Source organism: Silurus meridionalis, chromosome 28, assembly GCF_014805685.1.
Source record: "Silurus meridionalis isolate SWU-2019-XX chromosome 28, ASM1480568v1, whole genome shotgun sequence".
NCBI lineage: Eukaryota > Metazoa > Chordata > Actinopteri > Siluriformes > Siluridae > Silurus > Silurus meridionalis.
This window is the reverse complement of record NC_060911.1, coordinates 13,498,218-13,518,466: the sequence shown is the minus strand read 5'-3', so window position 1 is coordinate 13,518,466 and position 20,249 is coordinate 13,498,218. Positions and strand designations below refer to the sequence as shown.

General features: G+C 40.2%; 1 protein-coding gene across 26 annotated transcripts in view; it reads right to left on the bottom strand.

The window, feature by feature from the left end:
• Positions 1 to 20,249, bottom strand: part of LOC124381709 (neurexin-1a-like) — a 316,092-nt gene that overhangs the window by 203,478 nt on the left and 92,365 nt on the right. For all 26 annotated transcript variants that reach the window (XM_046843553.1, XM_046843558.1, XM_046843570.1 and 23 more), the window contains 2 exons: positions 14,056 to 14,497; positions 2,811 to 3,194 (listed from right to left, as the gene is read on the bottom strand). In XM_046843553.1, the coding sequence (XP_046699509.1) occupies positions 2,811 to 3,194; positions 14,056 to 14,497 (826 nt within the window). The remainder of the gene's footprint in view (positions 1 to 2,810; positions 3,195 to 14,055; positions 14,498 to 20,249) is intronic.

Here is a 20,249-nt window from a genome sequence, read left to right as displayed (position 1 = left end):
AAATTGTAGAAACTTTCCCTTTTACTCTTGGAGATACTTTCTATCCCAAATCCCTCCTGCTATTACTTTTCTCTGCCACACTCTTTTTTATTGAACAAATAATGTCTTCTAATACCACTATATACATAAGAAACGTTGTTCGATGTTCTGTCAACGCTTTCATAGACTCCAGCCTCAACCATTCTGTCCTACTAAGTTAAGTAGGCTAAGACTAGGGGTTATCTGGTGGTCTAGTGGTTAGGATGCGGCGCTCTCACCGTTGCGGCCCTGCCATTAGGGTTGCACAAGCCAGTGCCGGTCCCAAGCCCGGATAAATGGGGAGGGTTGTGTTAGGAAGGGCATCCAGCGTAAAAACATGTGCCAAATCAAACATACGGATGATCCGCTGTGGCGACCCCTAATGGGAGAAGCCGAAAGAAAAAACTATAGGCTGAGACTATTTAATATTTTTCACAATGGATACACAGGAAGACAACTTGCCAGCCATTCAGATACAGAACATTCATATGATTTAAAGCTATTCAGGTTTAACAGGCTTTTATATGTCCCTTTTTTTTTTATTTTTAGTGTAGATTTTCAATGCAGGAAAAAATTAATAATAAAAAAAAAGTCCCGCCTCCGCATCAGAGAACAGAAGGTTCCTGTCAGAAAGCCATACGTGTGCACGCGTCTTTTGCCTGTCTCGCACGACGCTGCCGCATTACGTCTCCAATATGTTTTAAGCTCCTGGGCTCTATTTTGAGATCATTAACAGACCGCCAATGCAGAATAGAAACCGGACAAATGTGTCTGGAATGACACAATTAACATATTAAAGGGCTACTGAAGCCTGTTTAAGCTAATTAAAAGCCTGACCTGCTACTTTAATTTCCCATTACAGACATAAAGAATTAGCAGCTATAAAACACATGAGACAGAAAAGCCATTTCTTCATAGACACGATACGGATAAAAGATTGTGGAAACCTGACCAAAAGATTAGTATGTGCTTTCTGGAACATCCAATTCCACATTTTCCCTATTTGCTCTTATAATAACCCCTAATATCCAATGAAGACACAAAGGTGTTATTAAAGTCAGGTATTGATGGAGGTGAGGAGGCCTGGGGGTGCAGTCAGCATGAAAAATTAATCCCAATGGTGTTCACTAGGGTTGGATCTCTATAGCAGGAGATCTTCCACTCCAACCCATGGAAAACATGTCTTCATAAATCTGGTTTTGTGGACTTTGGCTATGGTGGAACAGGTTTTTGGTCTGCTGGTTCAAGAAAGCAAAAAGATCTGCTATGTGTCCTGTACAAATTGGTGCCTTTAATTTTGGTGTAACAATTTGGTGAAGAAGCACATATGGCTGAAAAAAGTCAGGCGTCCCAATACTATTCTATATTTTCGGAAGTGTCAATAAAATAGAAATAACAGGCTGATTCTTTACCTCAATCAACAAGATTATACAATGTTTTTACAGTTGGTATTTTTGGCGATCTCCTCATATCCATTATCATATCTGGATAATGTTATACAATGGAAAAAAGCCCCATCCATATCCTGAGGTCCTAAATACTGTTGAGTGGTTAAGGGTCACTGGTTGGGGCTGAAAGAATCAGGGTTTTAAGCCCTGGTTTTGCCAAGCTGCCACTCTTAGGGCCCCCTGAGCAAGTCCCTTAGCCATCGGTGTTCTAGAGATGCTGTATCATGGCTGATCATGTGCTCTAACCCCAGCTTCCTAAATTTCGCTGGCATATGCAAGAAAGAATTTCACTGTGACAAGTATAAAGCACATTTTAAGGGTGGATAGACAAGATTTAAGCAGAAGCATAACCCGACTCTGAATACACTAAACCTCAACCTTACTTTTGGTATAAATTCACTGTTTCAGAAACGTTTGTCTTGATTGATGGTTGGATTGATGATTGATGATTGATTTCCAGAAACATTTAAACAGAAGGTGGTACCTCAATGGTTGACATTGGGCTTTGGATTAGTATGTCAAGAAAGTCCCAGCAAACACCAAAACCGCCCCCGCTGGGATCCTTGCAAATAGGTCCTTAACCCCCAACTGCTCAGTTGTACTGTAAGTCACTCTGGATAAGGATAAGGATAATGCCATCTGCCAAATGTCATAAATATAAATGTAACGATATTCAAACTCGTCCATGAATGAACAGGTATCCTGATCTGTTTGCTCTCCATTAAGTACTTCTTTATTTGAAGGCAGTTTGTAGTTTTGGCTAAAAAAGAAAACAAATAGAGTCCTAATTTGAGCAGTGAGACGCTTGCAGATTTGCATTTGAAATCGAACAACCTTCATTAAGTTGCTTGTTGTCAGTTTCCTCAAAGGTAATTAAAAAAAAAAAAACAACAACTATTTCTGTTTTGTAGCCTGACAACCTTGTTATTAATTAGCATTCTGCAAAAGTTTGAAAAGATGACCTCTTTTTGGCTTTGAGGGCGTTCAGAGAAGGCCAGGGCTTGTGACATTTCAATTCCATGCATGCAAATAGGGCACGACGTAGTAAAGCGACAAATCCTAATGACTCCTAATGACCAAAGGTATATGTGGTCCGACGTTTCTTTAGGGTACCGGCTTTCAAACTGTACCCATAATTACTCTTTATTCACTGTATGACGGACATCAGATGGAAGAAAATGAATTACTTGGGTTTTATTAGAAGAAAACTTCTCGTAAAATGATCAAAAGAAAAGGAAGTAGCAGAGGAGGTCATTGTTACCTCTAGTGAGTGTATATAGAGAATTAAATTATTACAGTTAATATACTACTAGAAACTATTATAATAATTAAAACGCCACTCACCTCTTTCGCAAGAACGTCCCAGGAACCCGGTAGAAGCGCAGTCACATATATATCGATTCCATCCTTCTCTGCAGATGCCATTGTTCTGACACGGGTTGCTCAGGCATTGTTTGGGTGCTTCTTTGGTGCAAGATGGCTTCACCCCCATTGCCTTTTGGACTTCAGCCATACGTCGAACGTCTTTGCTCTGGCCATCAACGAACAGGTCGCGTACGCAGCCCACAAAGCCGTAATTCAGCAGTGCCGTCCACACCTCAGTCGGAAACACCAGTCCCGCTCGGTTCTCAGGAAGACCTCCGAGGTACAGGTGGTCATCCAGGTCCAAGATTTCGCTCTCACCTGGGGCCTGGTAGGGCGTGCGAACCGTGTTAACCGAAATGGTACCTGAGAACGCAAACGAGTACATGTCAATGTCAATCAAAGACAAACACTGGGGGCATTTTAACGAAGCAGGAGCAGAAGCAGGTCAGAAAAGATCGGAGAACTTAATAAGGAAATCTATATGGACAAAAAATATGTTTAATTGGTGTTTTTGAGTCGATGCCGAGTCACTCTGCGTATTGACTAAACACTGTGGCGTGTTTTTCTTAATTAGAAATGAGCAGTTTGGTATTGAACTGCGACGGCGTGAAATGCGAGTAATTCGCTGTCTTCCGCAGACATGCTCTGCATCTTTCTTTCTTTCCACAGTCTGTGCAATAAAAAAGGCACGAAATCATAACGTGGATCAATCATTTCACCAGAACTGGACTCGCTGCCCTTTTTGTAGCATTCCTTATTAAAAACCCGTTCAGAATATCGTCCTGGACATGACATGAGGACATTTTATGTCACGCTGTTTTGTTTGTCAGATGTGATTTTTACAAGATTTTGTTTATTTCCAATTTGGGGTGCAATTCATGAGGGTGCTCATATGTAAAGCTTTATTATAATTTGAAAATAATTAACAGATTTATTTCAGGTTTTAACAGTACTAAAAAAAACACTTCATTTAATATAATTTATATATACATTATATATAATAATGTATATACAATATATAAAATTTGAATTTTATTTATTTATCTATTTATTTATTTGCCTGTAAGTCTTTTTCTTGAGCAGAAGCAGAAGAGAAGTGGATTTTCATACTGTTAAAACAGGAAAAAAATCTATTATAATTCTGTTATTAATCTGTTATTACTACACACACATATCTATATAAATAATAGATTTTGTTCATTTCCAATTTGTTTTGTTTTTTAACCCCAAATAATTCAGTGGGTGCTCATATGTAAAGCCATATTATAATTTAAAAATAATAAAATATTTTTTTCAGGTGTACACAGTACTAAAAAAACACCACTACTGATTTTGTTCAAGAAAAAGTCACATAGCCAAAGAAAATTTATAAAAATAATATATATAGCAGAAGCATTAGAGAAGTGGATTTTTATACTGTTTGAACCTATGCTGACTTTTTACACTCTGTAAACAATAAATACCCAAGAAAATGAGCAAGACATAAGCAGAAGCGTAACCAGACTCTGAATACACATAACTTTCCCTGCATAAGTATGGGCGTAACGTTTTGAAAATAAAATCACTGATGCAGAAACTGTCTCAGTAGATGGATGGATCGATGGATACATTGAGCTCTGCTCCAGTTCATACAAATGTTGTTTAACATTCTCTGAATGGAAAATCTCAGCCATGTAAATGTATTCTTTCACTAATTTCAGGTTAAAGTAAATGTACATGAACTGTAAATCCAAGCAATACAGAGGCTCAGGATCTCGTCCCGATTGATTCAAGTATGACGGCTCGGGAAGCCTCAAATTTCGGGCTGTTGTGGATCTTTAGTTAATAGCCTGCAGTGATGCTGCAACCGCAGCCACTGATCCATCATGCAGATACACAGAGAAACTGGACCGTGTTCAACAGGGTCCATCAGAGAGAAAACGTGTGAAAAGGAGAAAATAAATAAATGGGGCATTTCCATGGAGGCTGAAAAGCATGCCATTATCAGAACCACGTTTTAAGGTGCATTTATTTTCAAGTGGCTTTGAAGTAGAATAGTTCCTCTTCATAGACTGGTGGTTACACACACCACTTCAGACTGCTATTTATTTATTTTTTTATTTTTTTTTTTGCTAGCCAGGTTTGAATTAATTAAATAATTAAAAAACTAGATAAATGTGTAACAATAAATTTATGATTTTTTAAAATACTCCATAGTGAAACTGAAACATGAATTGAAGGAAATATATAAGATGATAATCAAGCACAAAAATGAAATTAGTGCTCCTCATGCTGATTTCCTGATTTTCCAGAGGGGTGTAGAGGTGCAGAAGTGTAGTATAGAGGGGTGTAGTGGTGTAGGAGTGTAATATAGAGGTGCAGGAGTGTATGAGTGTGGTAGAAAATGGTGTAGTGGTGCGGGAGTGTAGTATAGAGGGGTGTAGTGGTGTAGGAGTGTAATATAGAGGTGCAGGAGTGTATGAGTGTGGTATAAAGTGGTGTAGTGGTGCAGGAGTGTAGTAAAGAGGGGTGTAGTGGTGTAGGAGTGTAGTATAGAGGTGCAGGAGTGTGGTATAAAGTGGTGTAGTGGTGCAGGAGTGTACTATAGAGGGGTGTAGAGCTGCAGGAGTGTAGTATAGAAGGCGTTTTGATGTGGGAGTGTAGTATAGAGGGGTGTAGTGGTGCAGGAGTGTAGTATAGAGGGGTGTAGTGGTGCAGGAGTGCAGTATAGAGGGGTGTAGTGGTGCAGGAGTGTAGTATAGAGGGGTGTAGTGGTGCAGGAGTGCAGTATAGAGGTGTAGTGGTGCAGGAGTGTAGTATAGAAGGCGTTTTGATGTGGGAGTGTAGTATAGAGGTGTAGAGGTATAGGAGTGTGGTATAGAGGTGTAGTGGTGCAGGAGTGTAGTGTAGATGGATGTAGTATAGATGGATGTAGGGGTGCATGAGTGTAGTATAGATGGAAGTACAGGTGTAGGAGTGTAGTATAGAGGGGTGTAGAGGTGCTGGAGTGTAATATAGAGGGGTGTGTAGAGGTGCAGGAGTGTAGTATGAAGCGGTGTAGTATAGACGGATGTAGAGGTGTAGGATTGTGGTATAGAGTGGTGTAGTGATGAGGGAGTGTAGTATAGAGTGGTGTAGTGGTGCAGGAGTGTAGTATACAGGGGTCTAGTGATGTAATAGTGGAAAATAGAGCAGATTTACTATAATTCAACTATAATATAATCTAACTATAATATAATGTCACCACGGAGGTCGTCGCCCGCTCAGCCTGTCGTTGAACCAGGCCAGAGTGCGCACAGCTGGAGGGACGTGACGGCACCCGACGCTTGGCAGGAGTTCTGGTCTCCGTTTCCAGTCATGTCTTTCCCAGGAAGAAGCTAACAAACTCTCTCCATCAAGCTCATTAGTGAGGAAGGTTTGCACACTCCGGTTCGGGCTCTAAGGACCCATACAATGCAGAGGGTGCACATTTTCGTTCTATTCTTCTTTATTATGCCACAAGGAGCAACTATTCATTTTTGCCACTAGAAACAATCTGCAGTTACAGTTAGTTTCTGACAACCAATAGATAGCAAATATGCAGCAGAACAGGAGAAATAATGAAGGTTGAAGTTTAATTTAAAATAAAGGCAGAAAAAAAGAGATCAGTGTATACAGAACCATGATCCACCATGATTACTTTCTGGGGTTTACTCAATTGTTTGGGGGGGAGAAAAAGTAATTTTCTTATAATCTTTATCACAAAAAGAAAGATTGCGATCATAAATAAAGAATATTTGTTATCAAATATTACAAAATGATGAACATTTAATTACAGAAAACAACTCTCTGAGAAATGATCTTCAAAAATCAAACGTTTTGATAAAGAATATAATTTTTTTATTTTAAAAGATCGTTTTCTGAATAATAATTAAAACAAAACCACACATTTGAATGATTTCCATCAGCTTGCTGTTCTATTCAGCCTTATTTCCATAGTGGCCGGGATCCTGCATCATACAACTGCAACTAATATAATCATGTAATATACACATTAACATTTCAATGTTTTCATATATATGCATCACTATTTTGTATTTTATTTTTATCATATATTATTATATATTTTTGTATTATTATTATAATTAGTATAGAGGGGTGTAGTGATGTAGGAGTGTAGTATAGAGGGGTGTAGAGGTGTAGGACTGTGGTATAGAGGGGTGTAGAAGTGTAGGAGTGTGGTATAGAGGGGTGCAGAGGTGTAGGAGTGTGGTATAGAGGGGTGCAGAGGTGTAGGATTGTGGTATAGAGGTGTAGAGGTGAGGGAGTGTAGTATAGAGGGGTGTAGAGGTGATGTAGGAGTGTAGTATAGAGGGCTGTAGAGGTGTAGGATTGTGGTATAGAGAGGTTTAGATGTGTAGGAGTGTGGTATAGAGGGGTGTAGAGGTGTAGATGTGGTATAGAAGAGTGTAGGAGTGTGGTATAGAGGGGTGTAGAGGTGTAGGATTGTGGTATAGAGGGGTGTAGAGGTGAGGAGTGTAGTATAGAGGGGTGTAGAGGTGATGTAGGAGTGTAGTATAGAGGGCTGTAGAGGTGGAGGATTGTGGTATAGAGGGGTGTAGAGGTGTAGAAGTGTAGGAGTGTGGTATAGAGGGGTGTAGAGGTGTAGATGTGGTATAGAGGGGTGTAGAGGTGTAGGATTGTGGTATAGAGAGGTGTAGGAGTGTAGTATAGAGGGGTGTAGAGGTGTAGAAGTGTGGTATAGAGGGGTGTAGTGATGTAGGATTGTGGTATAGAGGGGTGTAGTGATGTAGAAGTGTGGTATAGAGGGGTGTAGTGGATTGTAAAGGAACTTCTGGTTTAGTAATTTAGAAGAGGGTTCTATGTTGTAGTATGGTGTAGAAGTACAGTAGAGGTAAGTATGGTGTAGTATTGTTTCAAAATGTGATCTGAGGAAGTATGATATCTAGTATAAAAGTATATATTTATTTCACACCTGGTCATAAGTATGGTATGTGCCTTTTGAGCATCGCATTTCACATTTAGTCTCAATTTGCTCTTAATGTACAATTCCCTCCACGGGGGAAAATTTACCCCCCGGGATTTTAAAGTGTGCTGCTGGAGATTTGTGCTCATTGATACACGAGGGTGTGAGAAGAGTCGGGTACCGATGTAGATGAAGTGAGGAGGCCTGGGGTGCAGTCAGTTTTCCCATTCGCCCTAAAGGTTATCAGTAGGGTTGAGGTCAGTCCTCTATAGCAGGAGCTCTTCGACTCCAACCTATGCAAAGCATATCTTCATAGAGTTTACTTTATGCGCAGGGGCCTTTAATGCTGGAACAGTAGTTCTCGTAGTTCAAGTGAAGGGAAAAATTCATGCTACTTTATCCAGAGACCTCCAATAGAATTGTGTGAATTCAGCTTTGCGTTACCAGTTTGGTACGGGAAATATAGCTGGGAAAATGTATATTTTGTCAACCAATTAAAATATTTAATCACGATTAATCACGATTGTTATGAGTTAACTCCCGATTACTCTTACATTTCTATCTGTTCTAAATGCATTTAAATTAATACTTTTAAGTATTAATTTAATTTAAGTTTTTGATACTTTAATCAACATGCACATGGACAAATATGGAAGCTTTATGCAAATGTATGTTTATTTTTAGTGAAACCAGACTCAACATAGAGCACAAAGACAAAATATTCTAAATGTTTTGGTTATTATATATATATATATATATATATATATATATATATATATATATATATATATATATATATATATATATATATATACACACACACACACACACACACACACACACACACACACACACACACACACACACTGTTTTGGACCAATGTCCTCCATTAGCTGGAAAGGAAAGTTATTACTAATATTTTATGTGAAACAGTATTTTTTCTTTACTTTAACTTCGAATTCTTGCAGTGTGATTGAAGTCCAGCATGTGTGTGTGATAAATGGGGTTAGTGGCTTCATATGTTGCCTATCAGCCATGCTCGATTAGACGTGCGACTCGGAGGCAATCCTGCAGTCTCTTGCTAAGAGAGAGAGCATGGCGAGTCGCCAGTGCCGCCTCGCCTGAGTCTTCTCCTCGCCTGTAACCAAATCGCACACATAACAGCCTTGACGTAACTGGATTTCACTAATGCTCTCTGAGTCGAAACACTGGACTTGACTAGCCTTGATGCTAAGCAGCGAGAGATGAAAGTGAATGGTTTAGTGAGAAGTAAAACTAATGCCTGTAGCATTGCTTTTATCTCCAGCATCCGTGTTTTTTTATATCGGCTTTGTCAGTGTGTTTGTTTCCTCCTACTTCTATTTGTGTCACTGCTCTTAATACACCTTTCCATTGCTGTCTGTTTCAACGTCATTCTCTCTGACAGTTTCTTGTCCTGTACACATATTTGGTAAAATCTCCTGCCATCTATAAGCAATTCCCCGTCGCTGTGGGTGAAGCAATCGCTTGGATCTTCGTATCACCTCCAACAACACATCTCTCAACTCTCAAAGGAAACTGTTCTGGTGCTTTACGGCTTAAAATAAAACATCACTCAACCATCTGCACATTTCGCTCTAGATGAGGAGCTGCTAAAACGGATAGGGAGCGTCAGAAAGATGACATTACGGTTGTAAAAAACGGAACGCTTTCTGAAAAATCGTTTCCACAGAGACTAACACTGCTGTTGAATTTTATTTCTTGAATATAGCAGCAAAGACGGAAAGATGTAAAAAAAAAAAAAATTCAATACTATCATGGATTTCTTGGACTCCATTTCCCAATATACACCATCGCCTTCAAACATTCACACCCAGACGCTTACTCCCAACCCCCAAACGCATGTCCACAATTATTGTTCCCATATTGTAATAATTAGCCCACACAATTGGCCTTCCGTCCACACAAGATGGCGTTTTTAGTCAATGGAAAAAAAAACATAGCTTATTAAAAACGATCAGAGTGAATCGTCAAACGTTTAAAAAACGATGATGCAATGTTTCAAAGAGCCGGAAAGTTAAATAAACCCCAGGCTGAAATGATGCAGGTACGATACACAACCTGAGACTAAATATTACAAATCACAGTAAGTGTAGTGACAAAATATGTAATTGGATCGATACTACTATTTGTAGTGGAAGTAATGGTAGAATTAGGAGTATCGTATTAGTAGTAGTAGTTGTAGTAATTCTTAATCAATTCCACACCTCCCTTGACATTTATAGCAGCCCCTTACCATCCATTGCTCCAGAGCCTTTGAACCAACTGAAGGGATTTATAAACCATGTGACATGGAACACGCAATACTCCATTGTGAATCACACACACTTTGAGACTTCCGCTCCAGGGATTGGTGTTTTAAAAGTTTCCTTCACCTGATGCATTATTAATCAAAAGGGAAAGGTCTCAGAACGGATTGCACAAGGTTCACACACACATACGCAAGCCGAGACCTGGATAAAATTAACACTTTCTAGTAAGGTTGGGACACTCGGCAGCCATCTTGGAAACGGCAATATTAATAAAAAGAGGAACTTTTACAAGACCAGACAAAGAATTTAGAATGTATGAATAAGAAGATACACAGGGCGATATTAATAAATGTAATATTGGCCTAGAATGGTATTATTATTATTATTTTTTTTTTCATGTTATGGTTCCATGAATCTGACTTCAAGAAGATACTGATATTATACACACTGCGTACCCACTCTTGGACCTGACACTTTCCCTTTAATACTCTGCATTTTCTCTTTCCTTTTCCTCCGGGACAATAAATAGTAAATTATGCAGGCGGCATTCTTCCCAAACGCTCTCGACATCTCCGATCTGATAAAGCATGATAAATGGAACTATTCATAACGTTCAGGGGGACGACGAGGGATGAACATGATAAATCGCCCGTGTTGTGCTTGAGTTCCTGCTGTCGGCAGCGTCTCCGCATTACAAAGGATTGGAAACTATAAGGCCGGGGCAAACAGAAGACGCCTGGGCCTCTTATTGAATTGTTTCGATATCGGTGCTGAGGACTTAGACTGTTTGTCAACGCGTTCTATGACCCACCCGCTGCTTGTGTCCCATCAGGCGCCGATTGAGTCGGCGAGTTCCAGCGTGGGCGAAGCGTACACCCGGGTCACAGATTTGCGAGAGGGGAACAGGAGAAAAGAAAAAAGCAGAAGACGGCGATTGCATTATCCTGCATCTCAGTCGGCACAGTAACAGGCTTGGTCCTTGGAGGAAATCGGCTCTCGTTTCCATAGTAACGCAAGGCAGAAAGAGAGAGAGAAAGAGCAAGGGTGGAGGGAAAGAAGGCGAACAAAATGGACGAGATGTGGAACGAGATAGGGGATTGGGAAAAAACGAGGAGGTGGAGAGGGAAAATAAAATTGATTCCGAGCGAGAGGGGATCGGTGACGCCGATCCGAATGCACGGCGCTCACAACCAGTGAAATAGAATTTATTAAATTTTAATGCGCAATAGAATCGATTAATCTTTAATAAGGCTTTGCTGAGCTGAAGGTGGGATTTGGGGTTAGGTACTAGAGGACGCGCTCAGGCTTCCGCATGCGCCAGCAGGAACTCTCAAGGTTCTGACTCGGATTAGTTGAAGATTTGGGGTCCACGGAAAAAAAGTCAGAGGCAATACTGATACTTTTGAGTGGTGATTCTCAAATGAGAGTAACAACTGCGATTTTTTGGTGTAACACCATTAAAAAAAACAATGTATATTTAGAACATTATTATTACAATTGTATTAGGAGACCCAAACCTGTTCCCAAAGCAACTCCATGAAGATGCATGGGTTGGAATTGAAGATCGTCTGAGCTCTGACCTCAACCCTATTGATCACCTTTCGGATGAATTGGAACCGCACCCCAGGTCCCAAGTCAGGTACTGATTAGAAGATCCATTAGAAGATCTTTCCAGAAGTGTAGAAGTTATTACAACTGCAGATAGAACTGAATGTGGACTGGAATGTTCAGGTGTCCATGAACTTGTGGACAAAAATAGTTTTTTTTTGTTGTTTTACAACAAAATCAATGACCACGATAAAAATAAAGCCAAAGAAAAAAAGCTAATAATTGTCAGGAAATGAGGCACAAAATTCAGCTATTTTATTCGTCTCGTGTTTCTGCTCCATTATGAAAGATATCAAGCTTATCTGGGCAAAAGCATTCATTACGCTCATCATTAAAAAAATCGTCCTCCTTCAGATCTCACAAAAACCCAGATCTCGCACTCATTAGACAATAAAAAACATGTTCGATACGAGAGCAGAAGTGGAAGTAGATGCTACAAGCGTATTAGCGGCTTTCGGCCGCCTCTCCTCATAGTCTTCGCTCTCCACATGCCTATAGGGGTAATGAAATGACTAATGTGATTTTCTGCTCTCGAGACATAGTGGAAAAGCAGAAACAGGTTGCTGAAAGTAAATCGAATTTTCAGCGTGGCTTTGCGAGACCTTGGCCATAAGCACATGCTAACAAATTGTTATATAGATAAGCAAATCAACACGGAGCTGGACGCCAAATATCAAGGTACGGAGGACACACAGTGGGAGAGCAGAACCAATCCACCCGAGCTCCAGACATACTTTTAGATTCATGATCCCTATCCTCGCCGTCAGGAAACCCGAGTAATGCCAAAGTCTTTAAAACTGAGGACTTGAACACCACCAGATGCTTTGGACCTCCTTAAGGGTCTTAAAAGAGAAGGAGGTGTTGAGGGACAAATGAACTTAAAAACCCCAGAGTCTAAAACGAGTTCCACCGAAGCCAGCCTGAGATGCAGATGGTTAGTCTGATGGCTGAATGCAGCAGCAGCTCTCTTGTGCTTCACAGATGCTACACATTTTTCCCCAGGAGCACAAAAGGATAACACACAAAAATGACTGAAATCATCAGGGATTTATCATTATCATCCGTTTACTTAAATCTCCGTGGCACGTTGTCATCTACAATGATAAAAGGATAATCGCTACCCAAAAAAGAAAAAAGTAGGGGAATCGTGATTCTAGCGGCATGTGCGTTTTATCATGTCTCAATAACATCTTGAAAAGAAAGAAGAATATGATGGGACATGGAAAAAAGGTGCTGGTTTTTTTTTTTTTTTTTTTTGCTTAATTTAGGAAAGAATAGGGAAAACAAACTTCCTCTCATGCTTCTGTTTCTTCTTCTTCTTACAGCTTCATCCATATTCAAGTCACCATGTCCTGTACATCTGCCTTTTTCAAACTAATCATCTGCATTTCTTACCTCACCACATCTACAAATCTCTTCTTTGGCCTTTATCTTTTCTCCTGCCTTTTCCTTCTACCAATACATCCCACATGGCCAAACCAACTTTCTTACCTTGTCCCCGAAATGTCCTACCTGACCGGTCTCTCTAATTAAATTATTTCTAATCATGTCCATCCTCGTACCTTCCAATGAAGCTTGCAGAATTCTGTCTATTTTTCCATGCCACTGTCTCAATACCATCTTGTTCTAATCTTTGATAGTCCTTTGCAATTTCAGACTGTATGAACATGATCCCCATGTCACAATGCAGGACCTCAGTTGTCATATGTTAAGATTTACGCCATCGATCCGTGACTCGTTCAGACTCACATTCTCTCGCTAATAGTAGCTACAGTAGCAGCAAAAAACAACATCTGTAGCGTTAATTGTGTTCATCAGAACACTCTTTTTCCCTCCAACACTCAATCAGTTTCTTTTCTTGCCATACTCTCCACCTGACTTGTTTCAACATTTTTTCTGAGGTGGTTTGATAATGTCACGCTAATTGAGAAATCAGGTTTGATGCTCCTTTTGGTTCTCGGGTTTGACGGTCGTCTAAAGAGAAGTCGCACGGCAGGAAATAGTCTAAAATCTTCAGACGTAAAAAAATGATCGCGACGGCCATTCATTGTCTGTCAGTGAACACGTCGACCCATCGATCAAAATTTGTCCCAGGCGCCAAAATCGTGGCTAAAATGTGCGTCTGGATTTAGAAACGTTCCCTTCCCTTACAGATATCCTTCTATCAGAACTCCCTCTTGTGATCACTCTTCTCCACCAACTCAAATTTAAACTCAAATCCCCTGTCAAAAATTCATTTATCATTATCATAATTTCGTTTGGTATTTTCATTATAGTTACCTTGCAATTCATGAGTAAAGACACTGAAATCAGCTAGTCTAATGTGTAACACTGCATTAGTTTATTTGATAAGCAAGACTAGAAAAGGAACTCATAATACCTGATCTTCCATCCCTCTGGAAGTCCACATGGTACCATTCTCCATCATTGACCTTCTTGTTTACTGCTCGTGTTTTAGTCGTACCCGAACCCATGTCCAGGAGCAGGTACAAATGACCATCCAGCATCTCAATGGCAAAGAAGTCCACCTTAAGGCTAACAGGGCTCTTTGCCTCCTTGGTCTGCTGTTTTGGCCTCCCGTGGCTGAACAGAAGGAGGCCGTTTGGTTCAGTGGTGCGGAAGTCAAACGATATGGAGCCAGTTTTCTTAGCATTCCACTTATGTAGTGTGATGAAGGCTTCTGGGGTTTCGAAGGTAATTGGATCCAGAGTGGCTACGTTTTCACATTTGAAGGCCACCACGCCATGAATCTTCATTTTGTGGTCCCCCTGCAAGGCCAGCTTGGACAGCTCCAGTCGGACATCGTTGTTCTTGTAAACCACCTTGGAAGCCACACAGAAATGGCAAAATGAGAAAGAGGAAGTCAACATGTACAGAAAAAGTCTGATAAGGAAAAAAAACAGAAGATACAATGATCGTAAACTTGAATCAAATTTCTTAACCTAAAAATGTGTTTAATGATAGTCTACAATTCTTTGCTACACCTTGGCTTGCCATATCATGGCCTTATTTTATTAAGCCAACATAAAATGATATGAGAGTAATTACATTTTATGGAATACCGTTTTACCTCCAGAGCATCCCTTGGCTGTCATAACATCTCACTAATGTTACAACGCATCCTCTAACATCTAGCTACCCGGGACCTGCTGTCACTCACCAGTAGCACTTGTCAATTTTGTGCCCTGCAACACACACTTGAGCTCGTCAGCATTCCAGGCACTGGGGTGAACAGGAGCCAAGCGGCATTATCCAAGAGTTGATGTGTGCGACCTTGAAGAAAACGCGTTGATGTGCGAGTTGGACAGCATTCAGCCCAACAAGTGCATCATGTGTACACGTGTGATGGAAGCCAAGATATAATAAGAAACCACAGCTGAACACCCCCCCATGTATGACCCAGATCTCTTCTGAGGGTGGGATTAGGATAAAATGCGAGAAGATTCAAAGAGTTTTCTTTATTTTCATGACTATGAAAATTGTAGAGTCACACTGAAGGCATCAAAACTATGAATTAACACATGTGGAATTATATACATAACAAAAAATTGAACTGAAAATATGTCATATTGTAGGTTCTTCAAAGTAGGCATCAAGAGAATGCCAAGAGTGTGCAAAGCAGTGATCTAAGCAAAAGGTGGCTACTTTGAAGAACCTACAATATGACATATTTTCAGTTGTTTCACACTTTTTTGTTATGTATATAATTCCACATGTGTTAATTCATAGTTTTGATGCCTTCAGTGTGACTCTTCTTTATTTTCATGACTATGAAAATTGTAAACTCTTTGAATGAGAAGGTGTGTCCAAACTTTTGGTCTGTACTGTATATATATATATATATATATATATATATATATATATATATATATATATATATATATATATATATATATATAGATAGATAGATAGATAGATAGATAGATAGATTTGGAAAGAGAATAGCAGAACAGTGAACCTAGGCTCAAAAAGTTTTTTTTCCAAGTTGTAAAGCGAACATGCAAGCACTTTTTTCCATCTGCTTTAATGTCTGCCATTACAGTATAGCCATATCAGGAAACGCTGGAGGTAGAGCTAACAGAAAAATGGTTAAAAAACACTGTAATGAGTCATTTCTCCATGAACAATACTGTTTCAACACTATTTCTGATCTCCTGCTGAGCCATTCTGTCAGTCCTTCAAACAGTCTGCTAGCTTTTCTCTGGCTGGCTAGTTTGATGCAGTAATCCCAGCGGCACCACCGCACATGGCTCATCAATCTAAGAAATATGGGACCTTGAGGAGTGCTGCAAGCTTTTCAAAATTCGGCAGGTGATTAAAAATGGGGATAGAATGAGGGGTGGTTAGAAGAAAAAAAACCCTTAACAACACAGGAGATCTTTACAGACAAAGGTTACATTGGCATGGGTAGGATTTAGAGCCCATGGTACTTAGCTTATTCAAGGTGCTAAATATAATTTAGACAACTATTTCCATTAATGGATCTTTGGCAGCCCTTATCTATTGCAAATTACATATGTCCCATTTATACAGCTGAACAGTTGATGGTTAAAGATTTGCTCAAGAGCCCAGCTGTGGAAGCTGGGTGGTGGGAACTAAACCTGTGATCTTTTGATCAGAAGTTCAATGTCCACCGTCAAATCTAAATCCAAATTTGTCAGTCAGTCCTATTTGTGTTTAATCCAATGGTGCTTTCTAGGTTGAAAAATAATTTTTGCAAAAGCAGGTTTTTGAAAAACATCAACATACAGTAGGAGGAGTGGACTTTTTTTTTTCCCAAGCACACATACATTGATCAGGCATAACTTCATGACCACCCTCCTAATACTAGGTTGGTCCCCCTTTTTGCTGCCAAAACAGTCCTGGCCATCGAGCATTAAAAGCATTAACTTCTTAAGCAGTTTGATCTACAGGAGCTCATCTGTTGGATCGGACCACATGGACCAGCCTTCGATCCCCACGTGACCCTGTCGCCGGTTCACCACTGTTCCTTCCTTGGATGACTTTTGGTAGATACTGACCCCTGCAGACTGGGAACATCCCACAAGAGCTGGTTATGAAGATGCTCTGAACCAGTCGTCTTGCCATCACAATATGTCAAGCTCACTCAAATCCTTATGTTTGCCCATTTTTAGACTATATTAAAATAGTCGTTATTTGCCACATATACCTTAGTGCACAGTGAAGTTCTTTTCTTCGGATATCGCCGCTTGTTCTGAAGCTGGGGTCAGAGCCCAGGGTCAACCATGATACAGCACCCCTGGAGCACAGAGGGTTGAGAGCCTTGCTCAAGAGCGGCAGCTTAGCGATTCCAGGGCTTGAACCACCTACCTTCCGAACTTTCCCCCCTTGCTTCTAATGAATCAACTTTGAAGACAAAATGTCCACTTGCTGCCTAATATATCTAACCCACTAACAGGTACCATGATAAAGAAATAATCAGTGATATTCACTTCACCCTTCATTATACTATAATTGCATAATGTTATGCCTGGACGGGGTCCTTGATATTGATATTCCTGTACAGTATGTTCCTGATTCGGAATGAAGATATCTTACCTATGTTTAGCCATAAAATGTTACTGCCAAATTCTCTTTTGTGGCTTGAATCCTTGAAATATGCATATAATACCCACCCTCTGAACTGTGATTCTTGTGGCAACCTGATGAAGGAACCAAACCTTTCCTGGTTGTCCATATGGCAAAAAAAAAACTGGACTGGTATCATTTTGGATGTACTGTATTTCCCCCTTGAGGTCAGCATTTCTTAAGATCCCTTGAATAGACAGATTAAATGAAGCGAAATTTTGATTGTTTATACCTATATTGATCTATACTGGAATTACCCTGGAAGGCAATTTGGCAAACAGATCCCCAAGCACATCTGTATATCTCTCTTTTAATATTATTATCCCATCACCATCACTAAATACTTGCTGCCTGCCTCGTAACATGCCTTATTCATCCTGATTGGCTTGAAACACTGCACACATGACGTACATTATGCTGTTTGTTGATGGTCCCACGTGGAAACCCTAAAGCATTTTTTTGCTTGCTTGCAGTAGATGATCGTATCTGCAAACTGTATGCTTGTTCTCAAGAATTGCTGTCCTAATCATAAAGACCCACCTTGCATTTTCCCATGAGTCTTATCCACAGTACTATTTGTCTTTATTCTTCTACACACTCCCACCACCAGAAAAGGACCAGTTTATTGTTCTGGAGATCGTTCTTGTTGCCTCCAGCTAGCTAATCAGCTCATGGGCAAAACTCTGTGAAGCTAAAGTCTATTTATACAACTTCTTTTGTTAAACATGCTCGACCAATTAAATTTTAATAGATTTGACAAAAAAAAGCTAAACTCACTGCAAATCTCTCTATGAAAAATATCAGAAGGTCAATGCCGTCCTGGCATATTCCATCAGACCAGAGACGAGCTGACTTGCTTGAGCTTGTCTCTGAAAAAAACCCTGCGGAAGCCATCGGTGATCTGGAGAAAGAGATCAGCTTGGTCTATTATCCCGAAGGAAGTTGGTGTTCTAATACACATTACCCCCTCGTGGTCTCAACAGCATTCACCTTTATGGTAGCAGGACAATTGTTTTTTTATTTGTCAGATGCACCATTTTATTAACCAATTATCAAATATTGATTATTTGATAATACATCAATGACGATAACTGGGTATAGCTAAAGCTTTTTACAGTGTCTTCTCCCAATTCTGGGCTCAAATTTACCCTCACCAGTCAGTTATTTATCATAGCCACTAAACAGAAAGGGTAAACATCAACTACTAGTTAATCCTACACATAAAAAGCTGGCCAACCACTTCCTTGGTGAACATGTTTATGCTGCATCACAGGACCTTTAAGAAAAAGCTTTATTAACTCTTATCTACATACATAGGCTAACATACAGCTGGGATTCACTGACTCTGGGGTTTGTTGTCACTGGGTTTTACAGTTACTGGAGTTTGCAGTCACTGGGGTTCACTGACACTTGAGTTCGCTGTCACTGGAGTTCACTATCAGTGGGGTTGATGGTCACTGGAGTTTGCAGTCACTGGAGTTAACAGACACTGGGGTTTTGTGTCAGTGGAGTTTGGTCTAATTGGGGTTTACTGTTACTGGCACTTGCGCTCACTGTTTTCTCACTGTTTTTTTTCACTGAACATTGCTATCACTGGGGTTTACTGCTACTAGAGTTTGATGTCAATCAGGTTGGTTGTCACTGGGATCTGCTGTCATTGGAGTTTGTTGTCACTAGGGTTTACTGTTACTAGAGTTTGCTGTCAATGGGGTTGTTTGTCACTGGGGTACACTGTCACTGGGTTTTTCTTTTACTAGACTTTGCTGTCTCTAAGGTTCACTGTCACTGGAGTTTGCAGTCACTGGAGTTCATCATCACTGGAGTTCACTGTTACTAAGACCTATGGTCACTGGTATTTACTGTCTCTGGCTTTTACTGTCACTCAAGTTTACTCTCACTAGAGTTTACTGTCATTAGGGTTTACTGTTACTAAGGTTTGCTATAACTGGGGTTTGCTGCCACTGGGGTTCACAGTCACTGGGGTTTACTGTCTCTGAGGTTCACTGTTACTAAGTCTTATTGTCTATGGAGTTCACTGCCATTGGGGTTTTCTCTCACAGGAGAACAGTGACAATTAAGTTCTGTGTCACTGGAATTTGGTGTCACTGGGGTTGACTGTCTCATTGGAGTTTACAGTTCATTGTCACTGGGGTTTACTGTTTTACTCTGTGTCACTGTGATTGACATGGCATGACCCAGCCATCCTCTCTAGTCTAAATTGGCAATTTCACTCCTTGTACGACATCCCTGTATGACTGTGGCAGCACTGAATTTCGAACTGGTGAAGGTAAGGTGAAAGCATTCCTGCTGCACCACTCAAAGTTTTGTCTGTACATGCAATGCATCTTAAAGTGCTTTATATTTACAGTAAATGGGTTAAATTCCCTTTTTTCCCTGCCATGCTTAATATTTCACAAAAAAAACAGGGACATGTCCTCTGGGACTGTATTAGCATGAGGCACAGAAGTGTTCACTGGAGCTAATCTGGAATGGATCCATGAATACAGGAAGTATATAAAATTCTCTTGATCACCCCTGGTTGTTATTTATGCATATGTCCTGGGGAAGACAGAAGGGTCAGATCTTTTGAAATCTGTAATTTTTTTTACTTTCTGGTGAACATAAATATGATTCAGTAAAAGATATAAAAATGCAGTCTGGGCTAATTCGCAATTGCCTTGCTGAGAAGTTGGTGATATTGGGATTATTTCAGTTTAGGGGGAAACAAAGTGTGCGAGCAAAGTCACCTGAGAGAGAATGGAAGAGAAAAAGAGAGTGAACCAAGTACAATTTCCCATCAGCTCTTCCATTTCGACATGACAACCCTAAGAAGCCTACAGGGAGAAAACAAATAGTGATTTGAGAAGAAGCACTCAGCACTGGATCCTATCCAGAGGGTGGGGGGGAGAAAACAGGTAGTACACCTGCAATTCTTTAGTCACCTCACCCGAGTGCACAGCAGCTACTGCCAATAAAATGCAATCA